General features: G+C 38.2%; 2 protein-coding genes across 2 annotated transcripts; both read left to right on the top strand.

Moving 5' to 3' along the window:
• Positions 1-9612: 9612 nt before the first annotated feature.
• Positions 9613-11242, top strand: LOC131254970 (proteasome activator subunit 4-like). Its single transcript, XM_058255670.1, has 3 exons — positions 9613-9647; positions 9824-10032; positions 11022-11242. Exons 1-3 carry the CDS (start codon positions 9628-9630, stop codon positions 11240-11242), a joined length of 450 nt encoding a protein of 149 aa, XP_058111653.1. The 5' UTR covers positions 9613-9627.
• A 2776-nt stretch (positions 11243-14018) lies between these two features.
• On the top strand, positions 14019-15099 carry LOC131256257 (pyrophosphate--fructose 6-phosphate 1-phosphotransferase subunit alpha-like). The gene is made up of 4 exons (XM_058257246.1): positions 14019-14179; positions 14257-14361; positions 14445-14561; positions 14996-15099. The coding sequence occupies exons 1-4, from the start codon at positions 14093-14095 to the stop codon at positions 14999-15001; spliced, it is 315 nt and encodes a 104-aa protein (XP_058113229.1). The 5' UTR covers positions 14019-14092; the 3' UTR covers positions 15002-15099.
• The last annotated feature ends 1984 nt before the right edge of the window (positions 15100-17083 follow it).

The raw sequence follows: 17083 nt of genomic DNA, 5'->3' as shown, positions 1-17083 counted from the left end.
TTTTCTTTTTTGTTCCCAAATAATTTCATTGTTTTTTCTTGGTTTTCTAGCTTTGCTATCTCTGTTTTAATGTATTACCAATTCTCCATTAATAAGATGGATAGATAAAGCCTGCATCTGTGATGATGTCATCACCTACTAATCAAGTCTCCTCTCAAAAGAGAAGTGGATGCAGCCGAGCCCAGACAACCAAATGTTCGATAGGATCTTAGAGGTGGAAGCTGAGGCCCTTAGCATGCCATGCCCCATTGTCGGACGGCCTGGATAGAATACATACCTCAAGTGGGTCCCACTAGACGACTTGTAATGGAGTAGTCCTATACTTTAGTTTGTTTGTTTAGAAAAAAATGACCGTGAAATGATGGTGAAGTGAAGGGAATTGACCGTGAAATGAAACGTAATCACTGGAATTGACCGTGAAATGCATGGAAATGACCGTGAAGTGAAGGGAAATGACCGTGAAGTGCACGGAAATGACCGTGAATCAACACGGAATCAGCGAGATTGACCGTGAAATGCATGGAAATGATCAGTGACCACACTAGCTTCCCTCGAAACATGATAAAAATATCAGCACATACCTTATACCAACTTTTTTAGTTTTGCTAACAATGAAATTTGATCTGCATTTTCTACATCTCTTTCCACTTTAACCAGCCTAGAAAATAAATGAGACTCACCTGCCTTGTTGGAGTCTCACCGGTCTGAAACACCATATTGTTTCTCCCTAGTCACTTCTCATAACACCAACTAAATTTTTTTGTCCGTGTTGTCGCTGTTCAAGCTCTTTCCATACAGATGCCAAAGTGACACAAAACCCATTTTCACTAATTTCAACCAACTGATAAAAAATTCTTGATCATGTCTCTCACTCACTTCTAATGATACTCTATTTTCAAAGAATTTCTTATTCCTTTCCTTCTAGATCCACCAGATTATGTCAAATGAAAGCATCCTCAAAATTCGCCCTACTTGATTAAACAACAATTTCATCCACCCACCTACGACCAAGGCCACTTTTTTGGAGAACCCAACAAATTAAAAAGCGTTTGAAGAAGTTCCATATCCCTAGGCATTCTACAAACAAGATATAGGTGATAGAATGATTTTTCTATTTCTCTACACAAGTGGCACATTACTTGCTTGCTGAGGTCATATCATCTTTGCTGAAATCTCAAACTCTTGAAGATCCTAGCCTTTTTTTGCTGTTGTGGCCTGAAAATATCTTTGGAGGCTTCCTGTCTCTTCATGGCACCCAACAATGTAATAATGACATTAAGTAAACATGGCAATTAGAAAACACTGGTTTGATGAGAGTAATTTAGCCTCTAGACAAATTGAATGTTTTTTTTTAAAAGACAAATTCAATACCAAATTGGCCCGCTCATTTTCAGCCTCTAAACACTGGTTTGTCCCGCTCATTTTCCAGTTTGTCCCACTCATTTTCCAGTTTGGCCAGTTTGGCCTTCTCATTTTCCAGTTTGTCCCGCTCATTTTCCAGTTTGTCCCGCTCATTTTCTAGTTTGTCCCGCTCATTTTCCAGTTAGGCCAGTTTGGCCCGCTCATTTTCCAGTTTGTCCCACTCATTTTCCAGTTAGGCCAGTTTGGCCCGCTTAATTTCCAGTTTGGCCCGCTCATTTTCCAGTTTGGCCAGTTTGGCCCACTTATTTTCCAGTTTGGCTCACTCAATTTCTAGTTTGGCCCGCTCATTTTCCAGTTTGTCTTGCTTAATTTTCAGTTTGGCCCGCTCAATTCCCGCTAAATTCGATTCACTTCACGGTCATTCCCGGCAATTCCGTGTTGATTCACGATCATTGCCATGCATTTCACGGTCAATCCCAGCGATTCCGTGTTGATTCACGGTCATTTCCCTTCACTTCACGGTCATTTCCATGCATTTCACGGTCAATTCCAGTGATTCCGTTTCATTTCACGGTCAATTCCCTTCACTTCACCATCATTTCACAGTCATTTCCCTTCACTAATTTTGGTTTAGAATGTATTCTTGCTATATGAATAAAGAAAGAAATGAGACAAAGTATAACCGTGAAATTTTTTTAATATGCTTATTTATATACACATATTTATATAAAATATATGTTAGAGAAAAATTGTAGGTAGAATAAAATTTTACATGTCAAAACAGGGATACGACTATAGCTACGGTTATAATCCGTAGCCATGATTCAGCGATCAATCGCGAATCCTGCGATTCCGCCCCAACTCGCTGTCCCATTCGGGAATCAATTGTAGATCCCGCGATTCCACCACCGATCTATGGCTACGGATTATAACCGTAGCTATATTTGTATTCCTTTTTTTTAAAAAAAAAAAAAAACATGGAATCAATCCTCTTTGCCTTAACCTTTCCCTCACTACTTTCACCCTCTTTACGTGGATTTCCACCAATTGGCATCATCATGGAATATCATCATATACGTGAACTCTATGGGTGGGCCTATAAAAAATCTGGCTTCTACTCAGCACAGGCCGAGGTCATTGCCAAACTTCATGATCTCACTGAACACTGTAGAAGGTTTAAAAAGAAAAAAGCATTACCTCCAAATCTCTCAGCCTCCTGATTGTAATCAACCAGCTTCTGCTCAATCCTCTTCCCAGCTGTGAAATCAAAGCCTGCAGAAGGAGCATTGTATGATATAAACTCGTCATTCAAACTTGCCAATCTCCGACATAGCACCTGATACTGCTTTCCTTCTTCCACACGCCTGTAATACAACCTGCATCAAAGATCAAACATCATCTGTGACATCAACAGGAGGAAATATACAATGCTTGGAAGAATAGTGAAATTAACTTCATCTATCTCTACCTTTCCCCTGGTATATAATATACATGGATCATGTTTTCACTTTCATTCACTTATTCACTCTCCCTTTAACACTGGAAATGAACGGGGGGGAAATTGACCAATGAATGAAAGTAAACTTGTCAGAAGAACTGCAGTTCACCTTTTCTGCATCTACTTTTGATGGAAGAGAAAGATATAAAAACTAGAAAAGAAGTACAAAACTTTGGATATTCTTGTTCAAAAGATTCAATGTGAATACGCTCCCAAGCTTTAGATATTCTTCCCTTAGCATCACAACCGGGCCTTTCATGAACCGAGCAAGTCCCCCAAGAACCGGCCACGCCTTGACAGTAGGAGGGAGAAGTTTCCTCGCTTTAGCAATCATAATGACGGAAATGACTTTTGCAAACACAATTGTTGCTAGAAAGATGAAGCCAGCATTCATGAACTTATTCTCCTTCAGTGAATCCATTGCTAAAAAGGCGAATTAAACCAGATTCTCAAAATTGAGCTGCAGAACCAGCAAAGAAAGGCCTTCTACCACAGCCGCTTTATCAGAAGAGGAAATACAGAGCAAAAATCGCAGAAATAGAAAAAATGTTTCAGTCTGAGAAGTTCTTACAGAAAGACTTCAAATAAAATTCTGCAAAAAGAAAAAAGAAAAAAGAGAAATAGCAAAGATACACAGAACTCTAACAAATAATAATAATAGTAACAACAACAACAACAGGAGGAAAAAAAAGAGTTAAATGTCCCCATGGATAATTTCAAAAAAAATAAAATAAATAAAATAAAAAATAAACTCACAATGTAGCAAGAAAACTAAAGAGAAAGTACATATGTCTAAAGCTGTTTTGCTAGATCTAATTCAGTTTATATATATATATATATATAGGCCACCTTTTCTCAACATACCAAAACAGAGGGGGAGGCAAAACTCTTTTCTTTCAAAGCCCCAAAATGCCTTGTTGGGGGACGACAGCCATTCCAGTTGGAAGTCTAGAGAAGTTGTAAAAACAGGAAATTTCTGGTTTTGCAGAATTTCCAATCAAGAGTATAAATTCCTAGAACTGAAAAGAAATTAAATTAATAAATAAAAAGACCAAAAGCAGTTTATGTGACTTGAAGCAACTTATCCCACTCTATTTGTTCTCAAAACCTAGTATGCTAAAACCATACAAAAGTCATTAGAAATCAAATTAAGATTATCACTAGGGTAAACAGAACTGTAATGAAAAATACGCAGAAAGAAAAGACAACCTAATTTACACAGATCAAAAGCAGGAAGCAAACCTGCTAATTGGTGTCATCAAATAACAATTAATACCAGCAGTGACTGGGGAAACTTTCTAGAAAACTAACAAGTGGAATCTATTTTAGCATATTGATTCCATTAGAAAATTGCCAAAAAAAAATAATTGTAAAAAGCAACTCAAAAGAGCACAGTTCAGAATCTTCAGATTTTCTTTTTATCAATAACCACAAAAATTATAGAAGCTTAGTTCAGACCATTTATTGTAGTATAATGCAAGGACTGCACAAAGAAAAGAAAACCAGTGCCTAACATACAAAGAACAGACCATAGCAAAGGGCAAATTGCTAATCAATTTCAGTGAGAAATTGCAAGAAAATTACACAAATGCATTGAAAATTGTGGAAACCAACCAGTGGACCTACTTTAAAATTCTGCAGAAAGGAAAGAAGATCACAAAACTGAACATGTGAATATCAAACAGCAGCAAAATATGAAACTACTGATAGACTTGACTCTTGAGTGAGAGATATTTCATAAGCAAACCTTGTAAAATTGCAGTAAAACTTGATAAAAGCAGTTCAGATCACAAAATGATAGCTGAAGATTAAAAGACGAGCACAAAGCAAATCTACGAAGGGATTATAGAGACAGGTTTCCAAAAAAATACAGAAAAACTCTGATACTCTGGCAGAGTGTGATGGATGATCCACATGCACTTAGAAATTGCACATGTTGCATATGAGTAGTCAAATTAGGCTGTCCAAATTATGTTACCCAGTGTAGATGTTTCATGAACCAAAAATTGAGCTTATATGATTATCTGACCATCAGATTGGTGGACATTTATTGGACAGTTAACAATGAAAAATATCTAACTGTCCCATTTACGCAAACAAATGTTCGCGAGCTAGAGGTTAGGATTGTTCATCCAATTTGATATTGGGATTTTGGATTTGCCCAGTGGTCCACACAATCTTTTCTATTTATTTGAGTTGATGTCTCCCAAACAAGCTACTCCGTGGGCATTTCCTCTCTTCGCTGGAGACACCAACCAACCATTGAGAGTTCTTTTTGGTTTTTCACACTAAAAAGAGCATCAATCCAAACAATGGCAAAAGTAAAAACAAATAAATTTCTGTGGAAATTTTAGTTGCAAAACAAATTGCAGACTGTGGATTCCTTCCATGATTTTCACATTTTTAGTTTTCCATGGAGGTTTCCAATATGCACATTTTGGATTCTTCCTATCCAAACAGGCCTGACTATGAAAACTCTTGATGTTCTAGATCAATGCTATCCTTGATGACCGGAGAGGTGTTGGCCGGTGGATATCAAGGTGTCCAATGGCTTAAATCCTTAGTTGCACAAACCTTCTACCTAGGTGCCACTCCCACTAAAAATCTCACTCCCCTACCAAATTTCTCTCACATATAGCCAAAACATTTCTCCTCTTCAATGAAAGAATTTACGAACTTAACAGGTTAATGGAAGTGTTGCAGCTGCTTTTCAAGCAATGGCCCACTAGATGAGCGGTTTGCATGTGGTTGAAATAATGCAGTACTCAATGCAAAGCAAAATTTATCTAGGAGTACTATCATCCCACACCATTAATAACATGAAGAAAAGGAGATTTCATAAATTCGTGTAGGGTAGAGAGGTGTGAGAAAATGGGGTTATATATAACTCTAGTTTTGATCTAAATGGCCCTAGTGGAACTTATACCCCATACTAACCCTATATGGGTCATTTTTGGCCAGTAAGGTCACTAGAAATGCATGGAATCGTCGGGATTGACCATGAAGGGAACGCCCTTGACCGAGAAATGCATGGAAAATGTACCTAAATAAGACTTTAACTTCACTACTAATCTTATTACAATCATTCATTCAATAACTCAGAGAAAAACTATAAGCAACTGTTTTTCCTACAGGGACTAGCAAATCTAACAAAAGTACATTTTCTGCCCTTTAATCCCATCGACAAGCCTTGCATTGTACTGATTTTTTGAAGCATGCATAGTGATTTATGTCAAATGAAACTGGAAATTGAGTGGGACAAACTGGAAACAGTGTTGAATGAGCGTCGACCATTAAAAACTTTTTAGGGGTCCACTTTTCTTATACATGTGATTGGTTCGGACAAAATCAATTTTGGCCTGCTCTTAGATGTTGTACCCGTGCTTTCTTCTATTTCATTACATATTTTCTTTTCCAAGATTTTCGCATGATATGGGTCAAAAACATGTTTTTTGTTCTTTCTTCTATCTCTAAGTTCTTCCATTGAGGACCTAGTTCATCTTGCTGATCATGGTAGTCTTGCCTATGTCAGTCAATTCCTTTCAATAACATATTGCAATTTCTAGGCAACCTCATTGTAGTTTTCATTGCTTCGTAACTCACAGGGCACCTGAACTTCTATTGGGAGCAAAGCAATATTCAACGGCTATTGACATGTGGTCGCTAGGTTGTATAATGGCAGAACTTTTAGCGAAGGAACTGTTATTCAATGGGAAAACTGAATTTGATCAGCTTGACAAGGTTTCTACTCTGCACAACTTCTTCTCATGCCTATTATTAGCTGCACTGTTTTAATCAGTTATTGTGGTTTTACTTCATTTCAAATATTCCGAACTCTGGGCACACCAAGCGCAAAGATATGGCCAGAGTTTGTTGAATTGCCTGGGGTCAAGGTCCACTTTGTAAAGCAGCAGTAAGTGCTTGTTCTCCCTGTTTCTGATATTCATTCAAATTCATTAAGAGGCATACTAGATATTTAGTTGTGTTCTTATTCTCGCCACTGTTTTCCCAGGCTTCTAGCTATGGATGATGTGCTGGTCAGGCTTTCCGGTTTGCCTTGTTGGCAATTTTCAGTTGCGCGGATCTAGCTTATGTTTGGAGTAACCACTGACCTGTTTTTTCCAGGTATAACAAGCTGCGTGATAAGTTATTTGTTGTTTGTTATTTTGTAATGCAGCGGATAACACAATAGTGGAGGAAAAATGTGTTGACTCATTGTTCTGCACTTTGGTTTCTTTTTTGTGTTGTGATGAGTTATTTGCTGTTTGTTATTTTGTAATGCAGCGGATAACAGCAAAAGCAGCAGAAGATGGACGGGCAGTGTTATCTCAGGGTCCGCCAAGCATGACGGCACCGGTGATGACTTTGTATTATCTGTGGAATCTAATGTTGTGTAACAGTTTGATTGAGTTAAACTTTAAATAGACTGTTGTTAACTGTTTTGTTGGTATTGTGGCTTTCATGATTGATTGTTTCATGAGTGAATTGAATAAATGGATTAGTAGTTTAAATAAATATTTAAAAAAATAAAAAAAATAAATTTAGCCTCAATTTGTAACTGAGGCTTGAATTTAGCCTCGGTTGTTGATAACTATGCCTGAAATTCCCGTGGCTAAAGACTTTAGCCTCGGTTGTTGAGAACCGAGGTTAAAAATAGATTTAGCTTCGGTTAGAGGCAATTGAGGCTAAAATTTGGATTTAGTCTCAGTTGAAAACAATGGAGGCTAAATTTTTGATTTAGCCTCATTTCGAGGAAATTGAAGTTAAAAAGGTTTTTAGCCTCACTTGAAGAACCGAGGCTATAATAGTCATTTTAGCCTCGGTTGCTAAAACTAAGGCTAAAGCCTTTAGCCACAAGGGTTTCAACCTCGGTTTGGATAACTGAGGCAAAACTGAGGTTAAAGGCTTTAGCCTCAGTTTTTAATCTTTTTAGCCTCAATTTTGAACCGAGGCTAAAACCCCCTTTTCTTGTAGTGTGTCCTTTTTCTTGAAGAACCAATCTCTAGCCTTGACGCTTTATGCTAATGCTTGCTGCAAACCCAACTGGCCTTTTTCTTGAGCTTGCTTGAAGAACCCAAGTGTCATTGTTTGCAGGCCTCGCATTTCTTTTCTTTGTACTCTTGAAGCACAACTCACCCCCTTTGAGGTAGCACCTCACATGTGGATAAGATGCGGCATGAACAACAACAACAGTGGAGCCTAAAATGCCAAGATGGATGCAACACAAATGGGCATAAGTTAGGCAGGCATGGGTGGATGTGCATTTGTTACTGAATGGTGATGTTTTTGGCCTGCTTTATCAACATTTTAGTTATACCTTTTTCTCATTTCAGTGTACATTGCATCATGACTAGTATGCCTACTAGTATGTACTTTCCCAAATAAAAGAAGTATTCATTCAAAACTCTCAACGGGAGGAGGTACACATGCATGTGTAGGTCATGAACTCAACCTTACATTCATTAATGGAAAATGTCCACATAAACTCAGATTGTTTATTTCTAACCTAAATGTTGAAAGTCTAATATAAATTACTCTATGTTTGAATTTTATAACCTCAAGAGAAGGGTGGTCTGTGAGGTCTCTCTGCATGGAAACCAAGAAATTCACGGATGCAGATCTCAGGTTTAATAATGCTAGCATTGAAGCATAAAGATAAATATGTACTTAAAAAAAGGTCAGAAAATAGTGAGGGAAAGGTTAAGGCAAAGATGATTGATTCCATGTTTTTTTTTTTTTTTTTTTTTTTAAAAAAAAAAAAGGAATACAGATAAAGCTACAGTTATAATCCGTAGCCATAGATCGGCAGTGGAATCGTGAGATCTACGATTGATCCCCGAATGGGACAGCGAGTTGGGGCGGAATCGCAGGATTTTTAGTTCTTACACCTGAAAACCACTTCCATCAGTTCCCTAGTTCACATTTGTCCATGTCTGGATCATCATCTGATATGTATGATCTCTATTTCCTTAATATTTGTAGGCATTGAAGAAAATTGCCAAGTTTGTCAACACTAATATTCTTCCTGGAGCTATTGCGGAGGTCGGGCTTCTTTGTTGTGCATGTGTTCACTCTAATCCAGAGGAGGCAGTTGTGCACCTTATTGAACCGATCTTGAATTCTGTCATCTCCTCTTTGAAAGGAATCCCCATCTCTGGCTTTGGTGGGAGAGGAATTACTGATGGTTCTTTTTCAACCAACGTTTCTCTCTTCAACAAACTTTTTTCCTATGGTTTTTATCCCTTAATGGGAGTTCTTGTATGAAAATTATTTTATTTTATTTCCCAGGCAACACTTTCTCCAGCTCTAGAAACAGCAATTGATTATCAACTGAAGGTGTTATCGGTTGCGATCAGTTATGGAGGTCCTGTGCTGCTTCGGTACGGGGATCAATTCAAAGATGCAATTGCATCTGCATTTGAAGCTCCTTCCTGGAAGGTCTTTTAGCTGTCTCTAGCAATATGATATTCTCTGCAGCAGTTCTGCATTATGCATTTAATTAATCTTTATCTGGGTTTTTACTGGTTTTGGGATTTCCTGTTCCTGTTATTTGAATATTTTTATTGTTTGATAGGTTAATGGAGCGGGGGATCACGTTCTTCGCTCCCTTCTTGGTAGCCTGGTCATTTATTATCCTGTTGACATGACAAGTATGCACCTCTCTCTCTCTCTCTCTATCTCTATCTGCGTGTGCATGTGTACGTGGGCGTGTATGCGTGCGTTAGTGTGGGTGGGTAGACCCATCCATGATGGTGCCCACTAGGTAAATGATTTCGGTGACAGAAAGGTGGGCCACTTGCAACATTGTTGTGTTGAAAAAAGAAGTTCCTTGGGACCAAGCATCATACAATGCCTCTTCCTGCATATCAGTTGGATTTGCTGCCTCAGTGTGTTGCTTGCTTGTCTTAGTAGTTTTTTTTTTTTTTTTTTCTCTGCTAGAATGTAACTTTCCCGGATGTCCAGGTGCTTTTCACATCATCCTGCTGCTGCTGTATTAGAAGAATGGATTAGCACAAAAGATTATCAGAACAAAGAGCCATCATTGACCCCTAAGTGGCACATTCCTAGTGAGGATGAAGTGCTGTTTGCAAATGAACTTTTAGACCTTCATTTTCGATCAGCTTTAGATGATCTTCTCAAAATATGTCAGAACAAAATTCATTCTGATCCAGGTATGCTACTGCCTTTCCTTTTAAATTAATTCTGTTCTGTTGCACTTTTCTATTTTACCCACAAACAGATGTAGAAATTTATCACACAAAAATGTTCTGATGCACTCTGTTTTTCACATGAGCGAATGTGATAGTCGATTTTTCTGATAAGGGAGAATGCATAATTATCGTCAGAAAGGATTGTACTGGAGTATTCCAATCCTGGCTTTTCATGACCTAAATTTTGTATGCTACTTCTATGCAAGTGTTTGTAGTTTATTATTTTTTCTTAATATATCCAGACTAGTTCTTGTGGATTGTTTGTATAGTTATTTTCCTTTTCTTTGTATCTTCCTTTGTTTGCTTTTTGGCTTTAGCCTCAATAAAGTTCATTTCATCTTTCAAAAAAAAAAAAGAAGAAAAAAGTCTAGAGAAGTAATTTTTTGCTATTATAGGTTCATATCCGAACTATTGTGTGTTCTAGTATGGTTTGCACTTCCTAGAATATCTATGAATTGCTGTGTCCATCACAGATGAGGTAAACACATGTTTTTCCGGACTTCTCTGGTGGCCATAATGTTGATGGGCTAGAGGCCAACAATTGTAGTGATTGGACAGCCTGAATTAGCTGATTGTTGGGAGTTTTCCCATTGAATGCAATCCATTGCTCTTTTATTGAGCTAGCTGCTCCTTTTTAGGTCACTGGCTGGATGGCTACCAGTCTGATTGGTTCGCTTTCTAGGATAAGGCCCGTCCATGTGGTGGTCACTGAGCCAAAAGGTCCTGATCACCGGAAACAGGTGCCATATGTACAATTGGAGAAGTTTTGGTGCACAATTCATCAAACTCCATGAAGTGGGCATGCCATATAATACGATTCTTCAAATGCATATATTTTTTGAATTAAAAAAAAAAATGCTAAAGGCATCTTTCTTTTATGTCTTTGTAATTACTTTCGAAACTCCATACGATTACTACTTTCTAACGAGTGAATACAATTTACCCTCCAGGAAATGAGAAGGAGCACTTAAAAGTGACCCTGTTGCGCATTGACTCTTCATTGCAAGGCATTTTGTCTTGCTTGCCTGATTTTCGTCCATCCTTTAGGAATGGGAGTGCCACAGATCAGGACTTCAGTTCTTTCATAATTGCTGGAGCATCTGGTTCTACTGTTGGTAGTCCTGAACTGAGGGAAAAAGCTGCAAAGATTATACATGTAGCTTCAAGGTAATGCTTCTTATCCATCATCTCTTTGTGGGGATATAACACAGACCTCATGATTGGACCCACAAAAGGATGTGGGGATTACAACAGAAAAAAAAAAAAAAAAAAAAAAAGAATGGGAAAAAAAAATGAAAGCGAGTTGGGGCGGTGGAATACAGATATAGGAATACAGATATTGCTACGGTTATAATCCGTAGCCATAGATCGGCGGTAGAATCACAGGATCTACGATTGATCCCCGAATGGGACAGCAAGTTGGGGCGGAATCGCAGGATTCGCGATTGATCACCGAATCTATGGCTACGGATTATAACCGTAGCTATAGTCGTAATCCTGTTTTGACATGTAAAATTTTATTCTACCTACAATTTTTCTCTAACACATATTTTATATAAATATGTGTATATATATAAGCATATTAAAAAAAATTCATGGTTATACTTTATCTCATTTCTTTCTTTATTCATATAGCAAGAATACATTCTAAACCAAAATTAGTGAAGGGAAATGACCGTGAAATGAAACGGAATCACTGGAATTGACCGTGAAATGCATGGAAATGACCGTGAAGTGAAGGGAAATGACCGTGAAGTGCATGGAAATGACCGTGAATCAACACGGAATCACCGGGATTGACCGTGAAATGCATGGAAATGATCGTGAATCAACACGGAATTGCCGGGAATGACCGTGAAGTGAAGCGAATTTAGCAGGAATTGAGCGGGCCAAACTGGAAATTAAGCAGGCCAAACTGGAAAATGAGCGGGCCAAACTAGAAATTGAGTGAGCTAAACATTAAGCGGGCCAAACTGGCCTAACTAGAAAATGAGCGGGCCAAACTAGAAAATGAGCGGGACAAACTGAAAAATGAGCGGGACAAACTAGAAATTGAGCGGACCAAACTGGAAATTATTGTGAATCAACACGGAATTGCCGGGAATGACCGTGAAGTGAAGCGAATTTAGTGGGCCAAACTGGAAATTAAGCAAGACAAATTGGAAAATGAGCAGGCCAAACTAGAAATTGAGCGAGACAAACTGGAAATTAAGCGGGTTGAGCGGACCAAATAGGAAAATGAGCGGGCCAAACTGGAAAATGAGCGGGCCAAACTAGAAATTGAGCGGGCCAAACTGGAAATTAAGCGGGCCAAACTGGCCTAACTGGAAAATGAGCGGGACAAACTGGAAAATGAGCGGGCCAAACTGGCCTAACTGGAAAATGAGTGGGACAAACCAGAAAATGAGCAGGACAAACTAGAAAATGAGCGGGACAAGCTGAAAAATGAGCGGGCCAAACTAGAAATTGAGCGAGCCAAACTGGAAATTAAGCGGGCCAAACTGGCCTAATTGGAAAATGAGCGGGACAAACTGGAAAATGAGTGGGACAAACTGGAAAATGAGCGGGCCAATTTGGTATTGAATTTGTCTTTAAAAAAAAAACATTCAATTTGTCTAGAGGCTGAATTACTCTCATCAAACCAGTGTTTTCTAATTGCCATGTTTACTTAATGTCATTATTATGTTGTTGGGTGCCATGAAGAGACAGGAAGCCTCCAAAGATATTTTCAGGCCACAATAGCAAAAAAAGGCTAGGATCTTCCAGAGTCTGAATGATTTCAGCAAAGATGATATGACCTCAACAAGCAAGAAATGTGCCACTTGTGTAGAGAAATAGAAAATTCATTCTATCACCTATATCTTGTTTGTAGAATGCCTAGGGATATGGAACTTCTTCAAACGCTTTTTAATTTGTTGGGTTCTCCAAAAAAGTGGCCTTGGTCGTAGGTGGGTGAAAGAAATTGTTGTTTAATCAAGTAGGGCGAATTTTGAGGGTGCTTTCATTTGACATAATCTGGTGGATCTAGAAGGAAAGGAATAAGAAATTCTTTAAAAATAGAGTATCATTAGAAGTGAGTGAGAGACATGATCAAGAATTTTTTATCAGTTGGTTGAAATTAGTGAAAATGGGTTTTGTGTCACTTTGGCATCTATATGGAAAGAGCTTGAACAGCGACAACACGGAATAAAAAAATTTAGTTAGTGTTATGAGAAGTGACTAGGGAGAAACAATATGGTGTTTCAGACCGGTGAGACTCCAACAAGGCAGGTGAGTCTCATTTATTTTCTAGGCTAGTTAAAGTGGAAAGAGATGTAGAAAATGCAGATCAAATTTCGTTGTTAGCAAAACTAAAAAAGTTGGTATAAGGTATGTGCTAATATTTTTATCATGTTTCAAGGGAAGCTAGTGTGGTCACTGATCATTTCCATGCATTTCACAGTCAATCCCGCTGATTCCGTGTTGATTCATGGTCATTTCCATGCACTTCATGGTCATTTCCACAGAATTTCACGGTCATTTCCATGTATTTCGCGGTCAATTCCAGTGATTCCGTTTCATTTCACGGTCAATTCCCTTCACTTCACCATCATTTCAGGGTCATTTTTTTCTAAACAAACAAACTAAAGTATAGGACTACTCCATTACAAGTCGTCCAGTGGGACCCACTTGAGGTATGTATTCTATCCAGGCCGTCCGACAATGGGGCGTGACATGCTAAGGGCCTCAGCTTCCACCTCCAAGATCCTATCGAACATTTGCTTGTCTAGGCTCGGCTGCATCCACTTCTCTTCTGAGAGGAGACTCGAGTAGTAGGTGATGACGTCATTACAGATGCAGGCTTTATCTATCCATCTTATTAATGGAGAATTGGTAATACATTAAAACAGAGATAGCAAAGCTAGAAAACCAAGAAAAAACAATGAAATTATTAGGGAACAAAAAAGAAAAAGAAAATCATAGATGCTGAGTCTATTGACATGGTTAACTTGCTTATTTCAAGTCCTTGTTACACGGTGCCATGATTTTGTGCTTTGCACTTTTTGTTCAGATTGAGACGGAGAAACTCCTAGCGCAGTTGGTAGCGAATGAGATGAACAAGAGATTGGTAAACTTCAATGCTGTAGGTTCATTATCTTTATCCTTAATATTCTGGTAGACTGACATATTAGTGGATCTATTCAGAAAGAAGGTACTTACAAAGGAAAGAAATTCAATGCTATATGCCACTTCTTTGGCTATCAGGCCTGGGGTTCTTTACCATCGAAGTTTGACTGTGACTATGCCTATGTATGTTCTAAACAACAACAGCTTTCTTTCCTTTTCGAGTTATGTTGATGATCTGTGCATGATTAAGAATCAAATCTGTGCAGGTTCTTGGGCACATCTGCTATCACATTCTAGCTGTTGGTTTGAATGGATACATGGCAACTGTGACCAACCTGAAAAATCCCGTGAACAAGTGGCGATGTGGTGCTGCTCCAATTATAGTATGTTCTCTGTTCTATTTAATTAGATCAAAATGCTCATTAGTTCTGATTCCTACAAGGAAATGTCAGAGATTGTTCACAGCAGCAAAAATGGAGAAATTGGAAGTTTCATACAAAAATGAAATCAACTTACCTTTTACCTCAACAGGAAAAAAGGGATCTTCAGTGCTGCCTTCTAATACTTCGTGGTGTTTTCTCATAAAAAGAAAATTTCTTTTTTTAATTTACAAGTATTGTTTTCTCATAAAGACAAACTCTCTCTCTCTCTCTCTCTCTCTCTCTCTCTCTCTCTCTCTCTCTCTCTCTCTCTCTCTCTCTAATTTATGAACTTGTTCTGATTACTGAAGTATTGACTATAGCATTTGTGGATTTTCTTATCCTTGATATCATTCATAATGGAGAAGCATAACATGGCGTTTTCTATGGATCTTAAGCAATGATGACTGTAAAGCGATGGTCGCGGGGTCCTAAGGCCATCTCGATAGGCAAACCTGCTGTTCACCCTGCTACTATTGACTTGAAAGGCAAAGCATATGAGTATGTCCCCAAGTCTCTATTGCTCTGACTTACTGAGAGTTTTACTTGTTGAAATCTTCCTCAGAATTTGGATTCTTGTATACTTGAGGGCATGTTTTGGATACAAGGAATCAGAGGGAAACTATGGAAAAAGTAATGATTATCCAATGACTGTTTCTTTGAACATTGTTGAAAAATGGATTCCATAGTTAGCGGTCCTGTTTGTATAGAAAGTGGAATCTTTAGATTTATTAGACAATGATCACCTAGTTTTTGGCACTAGAGAATCCAGATTGTGGATAAGTTTAATGATTACTTTGTGGAATCCACGCATCCAAACAGCCCAACTGTCTTTTCAGTGGAAGAAGTTTTTCTATTACCATATGGATTTTTATCCAAACATGCCCTAAATAGATATGATTTTGTACAACAGCCTGTGAACTCATTTAAACTTTGTACAATATTTAATTAATTAAAGAAAAATGGCTTCCTTTGCTATCTTTATCTTATTTCTTTTTAATTTTTTGATTTCTAAAAAGGATGTGCTGTGGTGTGCACATAGATATGAGTATCTGTATCGTATCGGCCGTATCATATCCTTGTTAACACTAGATGAAATATGATACGTATTGGTCCGATATGAGAAAAGTGACCCGTATTAGCCAATATGGGGCGTATCAATGTCGATACAGGGCCGATACAAGCCGATACACCCATAAAAGCCTAATTTTGAATGTTTTTTTTTTTCAAAATTTCACTCGTCTTTTTTTTTTCCCCCCATTTAAACCATGGAAGAAACTCATTTTAGGCTAGATCCAAACCTATTTTGGGATCAAAACAAATTATTTTAATGGGATTCGACAAAACGAAGCGAAGTGGATCATTATGGGAAAAATCGGAGAGAAGGGTAAACCTTCACTTTCATTTTTATATTTTCATCTTCTTTTTGTTGTATTTCAATGTAATGGGCCCTAGTTCACCAAATCATGCTTGATTTGTGTTTAATTAGGGCCCATTTAGTTGACGTTCAACAAATCAAATTGACATACAACATTCTCATCAAAGAATGGTCCGATACACCATTGAATACATTGTCAAAACACATACACTCACAAAAGATAGATTCTTGGATATCTCTTTTTCTTCTTCTTCTTCTCCTTCTTCTTCTTTTTTTTATTTTTTTTATTTTTTATTTTTCCTCTTTTGGCTTAAAAAAATTTCTGACCAATACGGGCAGATACAACCCCGTTATCATTTTTCCGCTGGCCCAATACACCAACTGATACTGACATTCAGAACCATGGGTGTGCATAATGCCATCACCATTTACCCATCGATATATGTGGCATACGTGTAAGCCAATTTAGAGTGGGCCAAACTGGAAATTGAGTGGGCCAAACTGAAAATTGAGCAAGCCAAACTGGAAATTGAGCGGGCCAAAATTGAGCGAGACAAATTGGAAATTGAGCGGGCCAAATTGGAAATTAAGCGGGCAAACATGGAAATGAGCGGGACAAACTAGAATTTCAGCGGGCCAAATTGGAAATTTAGCGGGCCAAACTAGAAATTAAGCTGGCCAAACTGGAAATTGAGCGGGATAAACTGGAAATAGAGCGGGCCAAACATGAAATTGAGCGGGACATTGAATGAATTTCAGCGGGCCAATTTGGAAATTGAGTGGAACAAACTGGAAATTGAGCGGGCCAAACTGGAAATTGTGGAAGTTGCAACTTGCTCACTGTCAAATTGCCCTGGGTATACTTCTAAATTCAAATCAGCCATTTGAAACCAGTGAGGTACTAACAGCAACTAGGTTACAGTGTTGAGTTGTAGTCAATGGGTAACAGGCAGTGCAGTAATGTGATTGTTCTGGTATGCTTCCCATATCCACCAATTCATCCTTTTTCTTGTTACACTTTTCTTGTTTCTTATATAGGTGTAGATTCTACTAAAGAAAGCAGCTGCTGTACGGGCCATTTATATCTCAAATTATCATGCCTTACTCT

The sequence above is a fragment of the Magnolia sinica genome, chromosome 9 (genome assembly GCF_029962835.1).
Source record: "Magnolia sinica isolate HGM2019 chromosome 9, MsV1, whole genome shotgun sequence".
NCBI classification, from domain to species: Eukaryota; Viridiplantae; Streptophyta; class Magnoliopsida; order Magnoliales; family Magnoliaceae; genus Magnolia; species Magnolia sinica.
The sequence above is the reverse complement of the archived record's forward strand: the minus strand, read 5'-3'. Positions and strand labels throughout refer to the sequence as shown.

Excerpts from the sequence above, each read along its gene's own strand:
- LOC131254970 (XM_058255670.1), top strand. The coding sequence starts at position 9,628 with ATGATTTCGGTGACAGAAAG. Across the intron at positions 9,648-9,823 it reads ATGATTTCGGTGACAGAAAG|GTGCTTTTCACATCATCCTG; the intron begins GTGGGCCACTTG and ends CCGGATGTCCAG. Across the intron at positions 10,033-11,021 it reads CAAAATTCATTCTGATCCAG|GAAATGAGAAGGAGCACTTA; the intron begins GTATGCTACTGC and ends TTTACCCTCCAG.
- LOC131256257 (XM_058257246.1), top strand. The coding sequence starts at position 14,093 with ATGATTTTGTGCTTTGCACTTTTTGTTCAGATTGAGACGGAGAAACTC. Across the intron at positions 14,180-14,256 it reads ATGAGATGAACAAGAGATTG|AAAGAAGGTACTTACAAAGG; the intron begins GTAAACTTCAAT and ends GGATCTATTCAG. Across the intron at positions 14,362-14,444 it reads TTGACTGTGACTATGCCTAT|GTTCTTGGGCACATCTGCTA; the intron begins GTATGTTCTAAA and ends AAATCTGTGCAG.